We start from the raw sequence: 16694 nt of genomic DNA, 5'->3' as shown, positions 1-16694 counted from the left end.
GCAAAGTCTGGGTTCTTCAAGCACTATATTGTTCTCCCTCCCAAATGGGTTTCTGCTGTGACTCCTCCATGATGGAGAAAAAGCAATGAACCGAAGACTGTTCTGCCTAACTGAGGTTTGTTTGGACACTCCCACCCTCCATGGCTGTTAGATGAGAAAACTGAGTGGAGGAGAATCCTTGTGACTTACGGAGTAGGTGACACCGCTGGAAGACACAGGGGATGTTTCATTGTTGGCAGATGTGGTCACAGCCAGAGCAGCCAGGGTGGGGAAGAGACTTTCCATCTCAGGCTCTTCTGAGAGGTTGTCCTCACTGTCCACCCAGCCATGTTTCTGCACCTCACCGCCCCCCCAGCTCCCCATCATGGCGACCTCCTTTTCTGGTGGAGCCACATCCAGGCTGCCGGTGACAGACATGAACTCGTCCATGCTCTCATTGGCCAGGAGGTCGCTCTCCAGGCTGTCCTGCGCGGCCAGCTCCTCACAGGGAGCCTCGTCCCGGGAAGTGGTGGCCTCGCTGCTCTGCCCATCATCCACACTGCTGTCCCCGGGCCGAAGCCCCAGGGAGGCGTTCCGCTGGGCCTCCATGACACTGTCTTCTGTACTCAGGCTGGGCTCCGAGTGCTCCGAGAGGCCTGAAGAGAAGTTGTGGGAGGAAGGATGGCCAGAGTCTGGGGAGCAGGTGCCATTCACCAGGTTCCCATTAGGCATCTTGGGCTGTTTCTCCTCCGACCTGCCTTCTGCCTCTACCTGCTCCACCTTGTCCACAGACTCAAATACCTGAAGACAAGGGACACAAAGACAGACGGACCAGGATACCCGCTGTGGCACTGCTTCCAGCAGCAACCTACATATCCACCACCAGGGGATTGCTTCAGATATGGGCTGTGCACACAGTGGAATACTATACAGCCAGTAAAAGAGTGAAGCAGGACAAGGTGTAATATATGCTTTCATTTGTGAAAAATAAAAAAGGGACCTGCATACATAGAAATACAAGGAATAATCCAGAAAAAAACAAGGAGCTATTTCAACTGGCTCTGAGGAGAGAGTACTAAGGAATTAAGGCAGAGGAGACAATATTTTTCATGATACAGAATTATGTACACAGTTTTTTAAGGTAAAAAATTAGTTAATAACATAGGCAACAGGCTAAAAACAGCATATTATAGCCATGCAGTTGGACAATTATGGATCAGTTTTCAAAAGTAGTTAGATATATATGAAATATTATGGATAAGTCTCTAGGACACATCTCAATGGCTTATTTGTGCTTCTTTCTGTCCTTCAGCCGTATCCCATGGCGGTAAGACCATGTTCCAAGTTCAGCTGAAATATGTCTTCTCTGTATGGTTATGCCACCAAATTGATTTACTGTTAGTTTCAAATGTTTGTTTCTTTTCTTGTTGATTAAATTGCTTTACGTTATGTAAAAAAATTTACCTAATTCCAAAGTCAAAACTAGAATTCATGGAACTGTAGCTTCTTTGCCTGCTGCCTCACTCTAGGGAACCATTTTGATTGGTTTCTGGTTTATTCTCCCATTTTTATACAAAAACACACACAAATTAATATTTCTTTTTTCACACAAGAAGTGACATAGTATGCATGTTTTCTGCACTTTGCTTTTTTTCTTTAATATTGAGTCAGATTGGTTAACATTTCACTGAATGAAATGGAGAGCTGTTAAACAAAACAAATGATAGCACTTTTGTGGGAATTTTAAAAGACAACCAATCACCAAAATACATCCTCTACATATAGTCTGCATAGTTCTGTGTCTGCAAAGGCACACAGAAGAGTCTGGAAAGACAGACTGTAAACTGATGACAGCGGTGTTACCTCTAGGGAAGGCCAGTGGGAATTAGGGGTGGTCAAAGCCAAATTTACCTTTCTCTGCAATATTTTAATTTTTTTTAACAGGGAGAGTAGATTTTTTTTAACAGGGAGAGATTATATTACTTGTGTAACTAAAAACTCAGTTTTTAAAAATTGGTTTCAGATATACAACACAGTTGACAGTTCCCAACATAATATTAGATGCTCCTCCCAACTAATGTAGTTACTGTCTGTCAACATAGAAAGATGTTGCAGAATTATTCACAATATTCCCTATGTTGTACTTTAATCCCTGTGACTAATTTATATTACAATTGAGATTTGGGGTCCCTGTATCCCCCTCATCTATTTCTCCCACCCACTGCAATCCCTCCCCCATGGTAACCACTGGTCGCTTCTCAGTGTCTATGAGCCTACTGCTGTTTTGTTCATAAAACTCAGTATTTAATGCTAGCACAGAAAGCTAAACCAGACAAACCAGAAACGACCAGATGATGGACACCCAATCCCACCTGGAGGGAGGGGGGCAGGGAGGGGGGGCAGGGCGGCCAAAGCTCACCTGTGTGCTGCCGCTGGAGTCACTCTGTAGGCGGATGTTCTGGCGGCCTGAACTGCAGCTGGGAGAGGACTGAGGGACAAGGGGGCAGGAGGGAGTGCGGGTGAGGCTGCATCCTGGCAGAGACCCCCTGCACGCAGCCCAAAAGGGACCGCTGGGCCTGGAGTCAGCAAGCGTAGTTCTTACCTCTACTCCTGACTTGGCAAGTCCCCTCTCAGGGCCTCAGCTTCCCATGTGTAAAATGATAGTGGGCCAGGGGGAACTCCCTCCCCGCTCCCCAAGCCTCCTCAGAGGCCATGCCAGCCACAGGGTCCCCACTCCCGCCCCTGCAACCGGAAAATCCCACACTTAACTGCACTGTATTTGAGACCTCTGGCTCATTTTGGTTCAACTCAGAGGACCTGGTTGTATGAATGGCCCAGTAGTTTGCCCCATTACGTTTAGTTCCTGCCTACCCTGAGGCTAGGCTTGGCCGTGTGACCTGCTTTGGCCAATGGGACGTTAGCACACCCACCAGGGCAGAGGCTTAAAAAGCACGTGTTCTTTCTGCTTTCTCTTTCGCGAGCTGCACTATGATAACCTGCCCAGGCTAGCCTGCTGGAGGGTAAGACACTGGGGCAGAGCCAGTCACCTCAGACATGTCAGAGAGCCCAGCCCAGAGCCACAAATCTTTTCGTTGTCCAGGGGCTCACAGCAGGCACAAGTGGGCCCACCCAGCCCTGCTCAGAGCAAAACTTCACTGCTGACCCACAGACTCATGGGCAGTTTGTCTTTGGTGGCTGTTTGTTATGCAGCATTATTGCAGCAATTGATGACAGATACACCCCCTGTAAAGATAATTAGCTTTCTTGTCAGCTCCTGCTGTTAACCTAGACATTCTGTGAAGACAGACGTATCTGACTTGGTCACTGGAGCATTCCTGACTTTCCAGAACATTTCTGATAGTGCCTGGCACATGGTAGGTACTCAAGAAGTATTTATGGAATAAAGGAAAGCCTAGCACTGTGCTAGATGCTTTCTACACACTGTATCATTTGAGCTGCACACAAACCTCCCCTATACAAAGGGTTATTCCCATTTTATAGATGAGGAAACTGAGTCCCAGTGGTAAAGGTACTTGCCTGAGGCCCCAGAGCTGGGAAATGATGGTGCTGGAGTTCAAAGTCAGATCTCCCAGGCTCCAAAGTCATGTTCCACCCAAAAGCTAGGGGTGAGACTGTCCCAAAGCTCCAGCCCTCACTGCTCCTATGACTGCCTGATGGGGCTGATCCTGCCTTCACTGCCCACTTTACTCCCTGAGGGGAGGCGCCCATCACCTCGTTGCTGATGGTAGAGTCCTGGTGCATCATCTGGTGCAGGTGGCTGTCCAGGCTGGCCCTTGATGAACATTTGGCCAAGGCAGCCGCATGGGACTCCCGCTCCCTCTGCCGCACGATTGCCTCACAGCCCAGCCACTCCGACATGGTCTGTGCGTAGCAGGCATGAATCTGCTCGTCCACCTGCCAGGACAGATGCAAGGTCAGCCAGAGTACTGGGGACCCCTAGGGAGGGCCAGCCCAACCAGGAAGAGGATGGCTCTGGCCCAGGACCCTGAGCCCTGAAACCAGCCATTCAACGTTCATGGAGTTAACATCCAACAGACCTTCACTGAACAGCTACTATGTGTGGGGTACCGGCTAGGCCCTGGGAAGACACAAAAGTGAGGAAGGCCACTTTCTTTCAATTTTTTCCCTCTCTTCCTGTCTTCTTTTATTCATTCATTCACACATTCAAATATTTCTTGAGCCCTTACTCTGTACCAGGCAGAGTTCTAAGCCTTGCAGATATTGAAATGAGAAAACTGCTTCTGTCCTTCCTCATTTCCTTCCTTCTCTTCTCTCCTTCCTTATTCATTCATTCACTTATCCAGTTAATTTGATTAGTGCCTACTATGTGCTAGGCTATAAAAAGGGCTTATGGTATACAAGAGGAGCAATATGCTTCATCCATCCACTCATTCAACACATTTACCGAGGGCCTCCCACATGCCAACCTGGGGGTATATGGTGGGGAATCAGAGGTGAATAAAGCCGACCTCTTCCTTTACATGCAGACATGGCTTTATCGAGGGGCCACAGGTTTCAAGCATTTTCCTTGTGGGATTTCAGTAGAGAGGGGAGAGCTTGTATTGTTCCCATGTTACCAGCCCAGGTAACAGGGGACCGGAATCTGCCAGATCTCTGGCCATAAGTGTTGGCAGACAAGCTGATCTAAATAAGGGCATGATGAGCAGGAAGTCTGTCCTATGTCAGGAGGAGGGGGGGATCCTGCAGCTATTTGGGGCTTCTGGAGAGGCTCAGGATCCACCCTGCACAGTGACTGTCCTGAGTGGCTCCCTCTGGCCGACCTCCCAAAGACTCATCCAAGCCCACTTCCCCATTTCCACTGCCATTCTAGGCTGGGCTTCCCCGACCCTGCACCTGGACAACCCCAGTGGCCTCCTTCCCGGGGCCTGCTTGGCCCCTCTGAGCCCTCTCCCACTCAGCAGCCTTCCTCCCGTTTCCTCTCCAGCTCCGCCTCTCAGTGCTACCCCAGTCCCCGGGTCCTTTGTATTCCAGCCGCACCCACCCTCCCGTCCTACCCCTTCCCACACAAGGACACACAGCTTCATGCAAGTATCCCCTCTTCCCAGAAGCCCTTCTTCATCCTCCTTGCCTGGAAAGCAATTCCTCCAAAGAATCCAGGCAGCCTTCCCCCTGACTTCCACCTGGAAGAGCCTCCTATGTGCTCTTACAACAGCCCCCGGGCTTGCCTCCATCCATCTGACTCTACACAACCCCCACGAACCTGGCAAGGACCTCATCTGGTGCACTTCTGGGTCCCCAGTCCAAGCACAGGGCCTGGCACACTGCAGTTCCCGGTTCTTCTCTGCCCAGAAGCCTACCAGCCATGAATGAAGCCTGGAGGGGCCTCACCCTGGTACCAAAATGATTTTGGACAGTTCCCTGGCATGGGGCCTCATCACATGGAACCGCAGGGTCAGAGTTCCCATTTCAACTCTCCGGCAACTTTTCTGACGACAAGGAAGGCCAGTCTGGTGCTACTGTGTGCCTAACACCTCCTGTAACATTTTATAATCTCCCTTTTTAAGAAAGAGAGAACAGGCCTCAGGCAAGCTATCAAATGTAGGTAGAACTGAATTACATCATTTTGTCTTAATTCTATTATTACTTTTATTTTTTATAGTTTTCTTCCATTTATGGGAAGTTGTACTGGTTTTCTACTGGTGGTAGGGATATAAATCTTTTTTTAAAACTGACATGAATTATTTTTTTTTTAAGTTGTAATTATTTTATTTATATCCACATGGAAATAGAGAACAAGAAGAGGAGAGGTGATTTTTCCCATGGTCACACAATGGTTTGTTAGAGGCCAAGGAGGCATTCTTACAATTACTCTCCCACTGTCTCTTGGTTGTAAGGACCCAATCACCCGTAAATACGATTAGCAGGCATGACAGGTAGAAGATTTCCCATTCCGCAGGTCGCAGGCTAGGTGTTTAAGGGTTTCCTGCTCTGGGTGAGCACTTGATTTAGCTAGTGAGTTCCAAAGCCACAGGAATGTTTAAGTGAGCCAATTTAAAGACAAATATTTAGTAAGTAATAGTACAGGTGGTACATGGAGTGTAAAATAGAACCAGGTTTTAAAAAGTTAGTATGGATAAAAGAATGTAAAGTATCTCATTACTAAGTTTTACATTCCTAACACACTGAAATGGTAATATATTGGGTTAAATAAAATATATTATTAATATTAATTTCATGTTGATGAAATGACAGAACCACACACACACACACACACACACACAAGCAGATGCAAAAAGCGATGAAATCCTAGTAAGGTCTGCAGTCTAGCTAGTGGTATTGTGCCAGTGTCAATGTCCTGGTTTTAATAATGCCCTATGGTTCTATAAGATGTTTCCACTGGGGGAAGCCGGGTGATTGGGTAGACAGGACTTCTGTATTATAATTTTTGCAACTTCTTGTGAACTTACAATTATTTTAAACAAAAAAGTTTTAAAATATTCATTACATCTGTGTTTTTACTTTTTAGAATGTGACTACTAAAACATTAGGGATTGTATATATGCTACAGTCATCAAGACTGTGGTATTTACTAGCTGATGATTACTAATGATAGCGTGGTATTAGATCAATGGAAAAAACAGAGTCCAGAAAATGGTCTCCATTAATATGCCCGACTTATTTTTTACAAGGAAGCAAAAGCAATTCAATTAAGGAAAAATAGCTTGATCAACAAATGGTGCTGAAGCAACTAGACATACCTAGGCCAAAAAATGATCCCCGACCTAAGCCACATGCTGTAAACAAAAATGAACTCAAAATGGATCACAGACTCAAATGTAACACACATTACACAAATTCAAAGGAAAAAAGAACAGAGGAAAATCTTTGGGATTTAGGTCTTGGCACAAAGTTCCTAAGCCTCATATGAAAGTACACTCCATATGAGAAATTGATGAACTGAACCTCATCAAAAGTTAAAAAATTTGTTTTGCAAAAAGACCTCATTAAGATGAAAAGACAAGGTAGAGAAAATATTTGCAAACCACATTTCCAAGAAGAGTTAATATGTAGAGTACATATAAAGAACTCTCAAACCCAGTAGTAAAAACTAAACAACTTATTTAGAAAATGGACAGAAGACATGAGCAGGTTTTTCACTGAAGACACACAGACGGCAAGCACGTGCAAAGATGTTCAATATCACCAGCCTTTGGGAAATTCAAATTAAAACCACGATGAAATATGGTTTATGCACCTGCCTGAGTGGCTAACATACAAAGGAATGATACCACCAAATCCTGGTGGGGGTGCAGGCGGGGGAACTCCTAGATTGCTGGTGGGAATATAAAATGGTACAGCCCCTCTAAACATTTGGCAGTTTCTTATAAAACTAAGCATGCAAGTATCTCATGATCCAGCAATTGCACCCTTGAGCATTTATTCCAGAGAAATGACAACTTATGCTCACGCAAAAGTCTGTACAAAATGTTCATTGCAGCTTTGTTGGTAATGGCCCAAGCAATGGAAACATCCCACCTATCCATCAACAGGTGGACAGTGAAGCAAACTGTGGTGCGTCCACCCCACTGAGTATCCCTCGGCTATAACAGAACCAGCTATTGATACAGGCAACAACTTGGATGGATCGCCAGACAATTATGCTGAGTGAAAAAAGTCAATCTCAAAAGGCTACATGCTGTATGATTCCATTTATACAACATCCATGAAATGTTGAAATTATAGGAATTTATAAAAGGAGACTAGATTCGTGGTTGCCAGGGGCTGGAGAGGGGGCGGGGAGTGGGAGAGAGGTGGCTATGCCCATAAAAGGACAATTTGAGGAGACTTGGGAGTGCCGGAAATGGTCCGTGTGTTGGCTGTGACATGCGATAAAATTGTGGAGAACTAAATACCTACATACTGACACTCAAAATCACACACAAATACAAGTAAACCGGGAAGTGGGAGTCAGAGTGGTATACTGCACCAATGGCAATACCCTGATTGTGATATTACAGTTTTGCAAAATGTTACCACTGGGGGAAATTGTATAAGGATATATGAGAGCCATCTGCATTAGTTCTTATAACTGCACGTGAATCTATAATTACCTCAAAATAAAAAGTTAACCTAAAAAAATGACATCTGTGGCTTGCATTGGGACAAGTATTGCTCTGGAGCTTCTTGGCTCCCCTGCACTGCACCTCCCTGCCCCACCTTGATCCAAAATGGGACCAGAGCTCCCCCAGCCTCATAGCATCTGGCTCCTCTTGTTACCGAAGACCCCATCGGGGTTTCCAACCTCCTTCCTTTCTGTTTCCGTCATCCCGAACTGGTAGTGGCCCAGGAGGAAGGGCCACACGGCCTTGCGGATCTCTGGCTGGATGCCCCCGTAGTAGATGAGGCGCAGCAGCTCCTGCTCCTCGTAACTCTGCAGCGGAGGGGAGGAAGCAAAGGCTTGGTCAACAGAAACCCGGGGTGGGCCCTGTGCCCTGGCAGTCCTGCTTCTTAGGCCCAGCCTCAGAGATCATGGTGTGATGTGCAAAGCCACAGGTACCCAGATATCTAAGAGCAAGATCCGGGGAGTCCCCCGGCTGCCCACCACGGGGGGAACGGCACATCTCTGCGAGGGAAGACCATGCAGAAGGTCAAAACAAAACAAAAAGAAAGGCTAATACATAATATATTAACATTTCTACTTCATTTTCAGTAAATTGTGTGTACTGTGCTTATTTGGGAATATAGGAGTTATTAATCTTGACTCAGCTCTCAGATAATTATTTTAAGGCAGATGAGTCCAAAATGACCATTTCCAGCCGGTTCCTCATACACTAACAGTTTTTGTGCACACTGGGATGATTTTAACAATTGTTTTCTGTATCATGGAATAGATTTGTCCTCTTTGTTTTCTTAAATTCATTTTCAGGCAAAGGCTTTGCAGTTACAAGTCAAGCTGGGGGACCTGCAGGTCCTAACTGTTCACATGTGTGTGTGTGTCCATGACTGCTGGAAGGCTACTCTAAAGGGCACTGGGGTTCTGTCTCCTCTTATCTGATCTCTTTACTTCACATTCCAAAATCAAAAGCATCTTTCATACCTTAATGCTAGTCTTAGATGTACCCAACAAAAATGGCAAAACCAGCCATTCTTTTGTCCCTGTTGGGAATTTTGGTTTCCATTATGTAGACAACCTTTGTCAAAGTTATTTAAAATTCAGAGAACTATTTGTGGCTGAAGCTGTGAACTCTTTATTCAAAATCTACATCCTCTTCTCCTGAAGCCCACAGCTGGACTCCATTTCCCAGCCCCCCTTGCAGTTTGGTGTGACCCTATCACTGGGTTCTGGCCAGTGGGATGTGAGAGGAAGTGATGTAAGCCATTTCCAGGCCAGGGCTTTGAAGAAGGTGTGCTCCTTCATGCTCTCTGTTGGGAGACAGGTGACCATGAGTCCCTGGAGGATGGTGGAGTCGCAAGACTGAAAGACCTCTGAACATCTGGAGGGAGGAGAGATGCCTATTTCTTAGGAAGGCTTACCTAGGACTGTTCAATGAGCAAGAAATGCACCCCCATGGTGTCAAGCAGCTGAAATGGTGGGGACTTTTGTTACTGCAGCTCAGTCTACCCTAATACAATAGTCCAACCAAGAAGAATGAAAATATGACCAAACAGATTATGAAAAAATTAGATGAAAAATATTTGGGCTGCAACCAATTTGTCCTTAGCCTAGTGCCTCAAAAGAGCACCAGAAGCATGTGGGGGGGAGCTTTCAGAAGTATAAATTCTTGGGCTGCACTCCCAGAGCTACAAAATCAGTAAGGCTGGAGCGGAGCCCAGAGTCTATAAATCTCTTGAATTCTTCAGGAAATGTACACTGTCCTAGCCCGCTGAGGAGTATAAACACTAAGACCTCTTGAGAAAGTAAGCTGGCATAACTATTTAAATTTCAAGTGCACATTAATCAACTGCATTTCTAGGAATCTACCCTCAAAATAAAAGCACTAGTGCAGAAAGGTATGTGTTTAGAAGGATGCCAACTGAAGCATTTTTTTAATAATTAAAAAGAAAAAAAATGAAAAGCCCAGATGTCTATCATTAGGGGAAGACTTGAATAAATTATAGCATCCCTGATATAAAAATTGGTCACTTAAAATACAAGTATAATGTCACCTCACTTAAGAATTAAATAAAGAATTACAGATATATCTGTGTAGATGTATCTGTGGATGCATAAGGATAGGAAATGTATGGCAGGGTCTACACCAAACTGATACTACTCATTAATTCAGGGATTAGAACTAGAGTAGAGCAGAAAGATGCTACTTAAAATTTTTTCATTCTATACACCCACATTCCTCATTCTTCGAATTGTTACAGAAAGTATGCACTCCTCCTACAATTTAGGAAAACAACTATTTTTGGCAAAAAAAAGTAAAATAACCCTTCTAACTGTCCAGGTTTGAGAACCAGTGACTGAGCTACTGGATTTGTCCAAAGTGGAGGACACAGGTATCTCCTCCGAATGGCAACAGGAATCCTAGTATTTCTCTAAGTGGATTCTGCCTTCCACCTGCCATGGGAGGTACTTTTCCAGCAAAGGTCCCTGTGGCCACATACATTTGAGGGAATGCTTCATATGCTCTCCCACACTCCCCCAGTCCTTGAGAGTGACAAGTATCAGCATAGCCAAGGTTCTGAGAAGTCCGGCAGGATAGAGAAAGCTGCCTAATCTGGTTTCCCAAACTATATGACCATGAAACTTTCTTCAGACATAAACATTTTGCTTGCAGGGACCTTGTATTCTAATAAGAAAATCGTAAAAATCCATCTCCAGGTAAAAATATCTCATGGTCCAACTCTTAGGCCCTAAGACAGAAAGGGGAGAAAGTTTCGAACAGTGGTGGGGTTTTCTTGGCTCAGCTGCCTCCTTCTAACTTAGCTACTCTTGTTATTCTAAGGAATTTCAACAATTCCTTCTGGCTGGGGACTCACAGCACCTTATGCAGGACTGAGCATACAACTGATGTTTAATAGATGCACAGTGACTCATTGATTCTTTACTCCTTCCAGGGGAGCATATGTTTTCCTTGATCTACATCAATGGGCAGATGCAGGCGACAGGTCTTGGAACTCTCTCTTCAGTTTGGGTATGCAGAACCCAAGGACGTCACAACATCCCGGAGTCCCCACCAGGTGCGTCTATTTCTCAGATGACAAGACGGACTCCCTGCAGTCTCTGCCCCACTTCAGACCAAGAAGGGTCAAGCCTTACCGTGCTGTCCTGCAGGTACTGCTCCCAGATCCTGGCCGTCAGCCCTTGTCCAGCATCACAGGGCAAGTCTGGAGACACGATCATGTGATTGACCAGGGCTGACAGGTGGGTTCGCACGGTGGACAGGTGTCTGCAGTAGGCAAGCCCTGGTGAGGGAGAGAAGGAAAATCCTGTCATCTACCATCCAATCCTCCTTGCCTTGCCGCATGGGGTCTCCAAAGAGCTGACCACTGGCAATCTTACTGAATCTTCATGACTCAGCAAATCCTCATCATCCCCCTTTCCAGATAAGGCTCAAAGGCATCAAGTCACTGGCTGCCTGGATGGCTTAATAGCTCTGTGACGCTAAGGAAGTCCTATTGCATTTCTCAGCCTCATTAAGGGAGCCACTACCTCCTCTGCTGGAAGCCAAGGTATTCAATTCTCAGGCAGAAAGGAGCCAGTGACTGTGGGCTCACTGTGTCTCTGGGTGCCTCCGATCCACACCAACAGAGGAAGAGAGCAGGAGTGGGAACAACTCTTGTTCAACTTGCCGCTGGATAAAGAAGGTCCTGGCCAGTCAGTAGCCAGGGAGATACACCCAGTTTGCTGTCAAAGATGGCCCTGCCTCTCAGACGAATGCCCACCAACCTGCCACCCTCCACCTGCTCCACCCTGGTACCTGGAGGGCCCAGTGTGAGGCATGCAGGAGGCACTCAGCAAATGCCAGCCAGTGTTTGCTCTGACTGTGCCCCTTCCCTCTGGCTCTCTCCTATCATCTCATCCTCAACTCCCAGAGAGGACCGTGGACCTTCTGGCGCCTACCAACTGTGGGATGATGATTATGCCAATGTAATGGCCACAGCACATGCTATTGGCCAGGGAGCTGTCCAGAGCTTACATAATTTAACTCATTTATTCTGTCACAACCCTATGAAGCAGATCCTCTAGTTATCCCCACCTATAAGAAACTGAGGCACAGACTGCTGGCACCACCTGCGCAGGTCACATGGCCAGGAGGGGATGGAGGTGGGGTTTGAGCCCACGCTGCCTGGCTCCAGCACCCGGACTCTCACCACCATCAGGAATAAGCCAAGGCGTGCAGTGACATCACTCAACACCTATCCCTTTCTCCAGGAATCTCCTCCATTTGGGTTCCACAAATACTCATTCAATGCCTGCTCCACGCCAGGCCCTTCATTAGACACTGGGGATGGGTGGTTAACAGAACAGGCAAAAACCTTGACCTTGAGGAGCTCACACTCTCCCTGCCTCTCCAGGCACCCAGGGGGAGGATCTACACCACTATTCTGCAGGCGCACGCAGGATGTACGAACACTTTTCTGGAATCCCTGAAAATATTAATGCATTTTATCTCTCCCATCTTGGCTGAAAGGCTGGGGAAATAAAACTGGCCAAGAATCAATACAGCAGAGTGGAAAAAAGCAGAGCCTTTGCAGTCAGGTAGGCCTAGGCTCAAGTCCCAGCTCTGTTGCTTCTTGGCTGTGTGACCTTGGGCAAGTCACTTCACCTCTCTGTGCCTTAGTTTCCTCATCTGTTAAATGGAAATAAACAGAGTACCCATATTATGAATTCAATTTTTAAGTTCTTGGGAAGGGATGAGACCACCTACGATTCTGCTTCTGCCCACAGGAGATGGGAACTGACAGGAGCACCTCATGACAAGCAGTGCTAGCTGCCGGCTTTGTATGTGCCTCTCAACGACCTGAAAACACACCCGCTAGGTGGGCACTGGGGATGCAGTGGTGATTAAACCAAATCCCCATCACCAAGGAGCCCATTGTTTGCTGCCATCTCTTAGGACCTCGGGATAAAATGTATCCCTAATCTGTAGATGAAAAAACTGAGGGTCAGAGAAGTTCATGGAACCACCCCAAAACTAGACATCTAAGAAACAGAGCAGAATTTCACACTCCAGAGCCAGGCTCCTTCCCCTGATATTCCTGGCATACAGCAGGCACTCAAGAAATGCTCCCAGAGACCACAACAGCAAATGCAGCTACTACGCACATCCATAGAAGGCTCTGGAAAGGATCTGGTACTTCATATTGTCACAGAGAAGCTTCAAGGGAGCCCTGGGGACAGAGAAAGAAGGAGACACTTAGATCAACGTGCAGCCAGGTTTCCTGGAGGAGCACAGCTCAGTATCTCCAGGGAGCACATTACAGCCAGCCAGCCAAGGGGACCGCTGGGGGGACCATTGTTCCTACCCATGAGCGTCACTGCCTCCTCCTTCCGCTCTCAGCATGGGAAGTTGCCCCTCCCCAACCCTCTGTTTCTGTGGTTTGGAAGGGGCTGATTCTACCAGGTAAATGACTCCGGCTGGAGTCACTCTGCTTGGATTAGAGGTGGTCACATGATCCAATGTGGGCCAATGAGAATCAGCCCTGGGACTTTGCTTGGAAGTCAGAGGAAAGATACTCTTTTCTCTGCCTGAGTTCCTAAGTCAGTGGATATAAGGCAATGGCTGCTGGGATCCATTCTTGCCTCTGAATAGGAAGCCTCTGCCTGAGAATGAAACTATCATAGAGGCAGGTAGAGGTAAGTGCTGAAGAAACAGATTTCTGTTTTGACACCTGGTTCCAGCCATGCCTGAAGTCACTGCATCTCTGGACTTCTCAGTTCCGGCAACAGATTTTCTTTTTTACTCAAACCAGACTGCAGTGGGTTTCTGCCACTTTCAGAAAGAGTTCTGACTTCAAAAGTCACCCACCTAAGCCAGACTGAGCCAAAGTGGGATTTAGAGTCTAGCTAACTGCAAAGTAGGTGACACCTGAGCTTCCTGCATGGGAATTTTGGGGGGCTGTTTTGGCTGAAAGAGGAGAGAGAAGAAAGGCCCCAGCACTGCTGGAGAACACAAGGAACTGCTGAGGGGGGTGTCTGCATGCTTGCAGAGAATAGCATGGAGGAACGTCTGCATGTTTAGTCTCAAGATATCCCAGGGGACACCCAGGAAAACCCAGGCAGAAAGGGGAGGAGGCAGGCTACAGTCCTCCAGTGATGCACATGGAGGCACTAAATATTAAAGTCACCGTCTTTGAGCCTTCAGGTCAGTAAGGCTCAAGCCTGTTCAAATTATTTAAGAGCAGCATCACACTGACAGCTATTCCACAGTAGCTGGGCTCTCTGGAAGGTGATGGGCTGCCCATCACTACCTGATGTAAGCAGATGTTATGAGAGGGGGTACTAGGTTAGAACAGCATTGTTCAGTGGCCCATGGACCATCAGCCCAAGAATCACTTGGAATTTCTCCCACATGTGGATTCCTGGGCCCCACACAGCCCTACTCAATGAGGACCTCTAGGGAAGTAGTTTAGGAACTAGTATGTTTTGCTACCTCCCCCGGGTGATTCTGCTGCTTATTAAAATGTGAGAATCTCTGGTCACATCAGTGCTTCTCAAGCTTAAAAGTACACACATGATCTTGGTATCCTGTTAAATGCAGATTCTGCTTCAGTGGGTCCGGGAGGAGAGACTGAGAATCTGCTCAGGTGACAATTCTGCTGGCCCGTAGCTCACACAGTAAGAGCCAGGGCTCAGGTGACTGCAAACATTTGATGTCAGCCCCTGACCCTTACAATCCCATGGCTGCACAATGGACCACCCACTGGGACAGAGGCACAGGAAGGGAAAAAAGATTTCATTCTCGGAGGCCAAGGCAGGCTGGGTCAGTAGGAAGTAAGATCAGACTCACAAACTGCCAAAGTAGTTGTTCAAAGAGACAAAAGCTCTATAGGCAAGGAAACAGATGATCTGGGCATTTAACTTCAGGCATTAAAATAGGAAGTGTCATTTCCTGAACATTACCACATGCCAGGAACCACATGCTGGCCATTTTAAACCATCATTTGATTTGCCAATACAATAGCTGTATAAGGCAAGCACAGTATCCTCATCTGGTGGAGAAGCCAACTGAGGCATGTGTGATTGTCATTAAGCAATATTTCTAGTTTCTGCCTTCCAGGAGCATAGTAGGACTGCACTTCCTGGCACCTCGTGGATGGGGCCAGTGAGGTGTGAGAGGAACTGATAGGTGCTGCATTCAGGCCAGACCATTTCTAGAGCTCAAGCCCTCCAGAGCTACTTTTACCTCTGTCACTGGAAATATTTAAGATGGTGGTGGCTTGAATATAGAGGAAGCAGAACCCCCAGCTGACCCATGATGGACACACAGCATGCATGATAAATAAACCTTTGCTTTGTTGTAATAAGCCACTGAGATTTTAGAACTGTTTGTTACTGCGACATAACCTGGTTTATCCTGACCAATACATGTAAAGAAGCTCCAATAGCTAGGACTTCACAGCTCTTGGATTTAACCCAGACCTGGGTGTCTCCATAGCCTATGTTCACTCCTCTGAATTCAGTGCAGGGAAGACATGGGTATCTGCAAACTGGTCACAGCTCAAGCCCCTCATACCTCTCATGGTTGCAGCCGTTGGCTGATCCGCCGTCAGCTGAGCCACTCTGTGAACAGAATGAGCAGGAGGACTTCCGGGGGCTGGGGTGCCATAGGGATGGCAGGCTGCTCACGGAGACATCCGTAACGTCCTGGGGGACTGTGGTGACAGAAGGAGCAGAGGAAGAGTCCTGCTTAAGCCTGTGCGGTCACAGCAGCCTCATCCCAAGGCAAGCAGCTCACTCCTGGGCCAGAACAGGGGCAGGGAAGGACCCTGAATGTGACAGTAGGAACCAGAAACCCCAATCATTGTCTGACTCAGACCTCTGAGCCCATCTGATACAATGAAAGCCACCACCGAGATCTGGGGCCCCCAGGGGCCAGGCAGAGCTGATGGCAGCCGAGGAGAGAGAGTCCAGAGCCAAGAAAGCAGACCCAGTCCCAGAGCAGGAGGCCAAGCCTCACCGTGTTGTCACTCACTTGTCCTCACAGGAGGCTGACAGGAAGGAGGGGAGGCCTGCTGGGGGCTTCTGGGGAAGACTGATGGTCCTGAGTCCTGAGAGGTAGACTTTCTGGGAGAGAGCGTCTCTGGTGGTGAGATGGCAGGGAGACCAACTCAACAGATGAGGCAGGACAAGGGCAAGGGACCAGCAGATCCAGGCTGAGGGCACCGGTGCTGTCCGCGGTGCTGAGACACACAGCTGTTCCACCGGGCAGGTCTCAAACAGGTTGGCAAACCCCCAGAACCACTTGTTAAAAATCCGCGTGCCTGTACCCACCCCCTGACCTACTGAACTAAAATCTCCTGAAGAAATAGTCTCTGGGTCTGTATTTCAAAAACAATTTTGATAATAGCAGTTCGAGAACCAAGAGGACATGACTGATCTCCTAACTCCTGGACACTAGTGACTGCGATCAACTGCCCTCAGGACACAACCCTTAGAGTTTCTCCTCCTGTCCTCTTCCCCAGCTCCCGGAAAGCAGCGATGTCTGCACTACTGCGGAATGTAACTGTGACACCTGCATCACAATGTCCGTAAGTTAACCTACCGGCCTCTTGGCAGT

At 47.3% G+C, this 16694-nt stretch overlaps 1 protein-coding gene across 7 annotated transcripts in view; it reads right to left on the bottom strand.

Moving 5' to 3' along the window:
• Window positions 1–16694, bottom strand: part of LOC118924303 (small G protein signaling modulator 1) — an 89469-nt gene that overhangs the window by 13885 nt on the left and 58890 nt on the right. For 5 of the 7 annotated variants that reach the window (XM_057491841.1, XM_057491839.1, XM_057491840.1 and 2 more), the window contains exons 13-20: window positions 16110–16217; window positions 15651–15789; window positions 13241–13305; window positions 11231–11376; window positions 8264–8392; window positions 3712–3894; window positions 2399–2467; window positions 190–780 (exon numbers count right to left, since the gene is read on the bottom strand). In XM_057491841.1, coding sequence (XP_057347824.1) covers window positions 190–780; window positions 2399–2467; window positions 3712–3894; window positions 8264–8392; window positions 11231–11376; window positions 13241–13305; window positions 15651–15789; window positions 16110–16217 — 1430 coding nt within the window. The remainder of the gene's footprint in view (window positions 1–189; window positions 781–2398; window positions 2468–3711; window positions 3895–8263; window positions 8393–11230; window positions 11377–13240; window positions 13306–15650; window positions 15790–16109; window positions 16218–16694) is intronic. The other 2 variants (XM_057491842.1, XM_057491838.1) reach the window with 1 other exon arrangement.

Source organism: Manis pentadactyla, chromosome 14, assembly GCF_030020395.1.
Source record: "Manis pentadactyla isolate mManPen7 chromosome 14, mManPen7.hap1, whole genome shotgun sequence".
Classification (NCBI taxonomy): Eukaryota; Metazoa; Chordata; class Mammalia; order Pholidota; family Manidae; genus Manis; species Manis pentadactyla.
The sequence above is the reverse complement of the archived record's forward strand: the minus strand, read 5'-3'. Positions and strand labels throughout refer to the sequence as shown.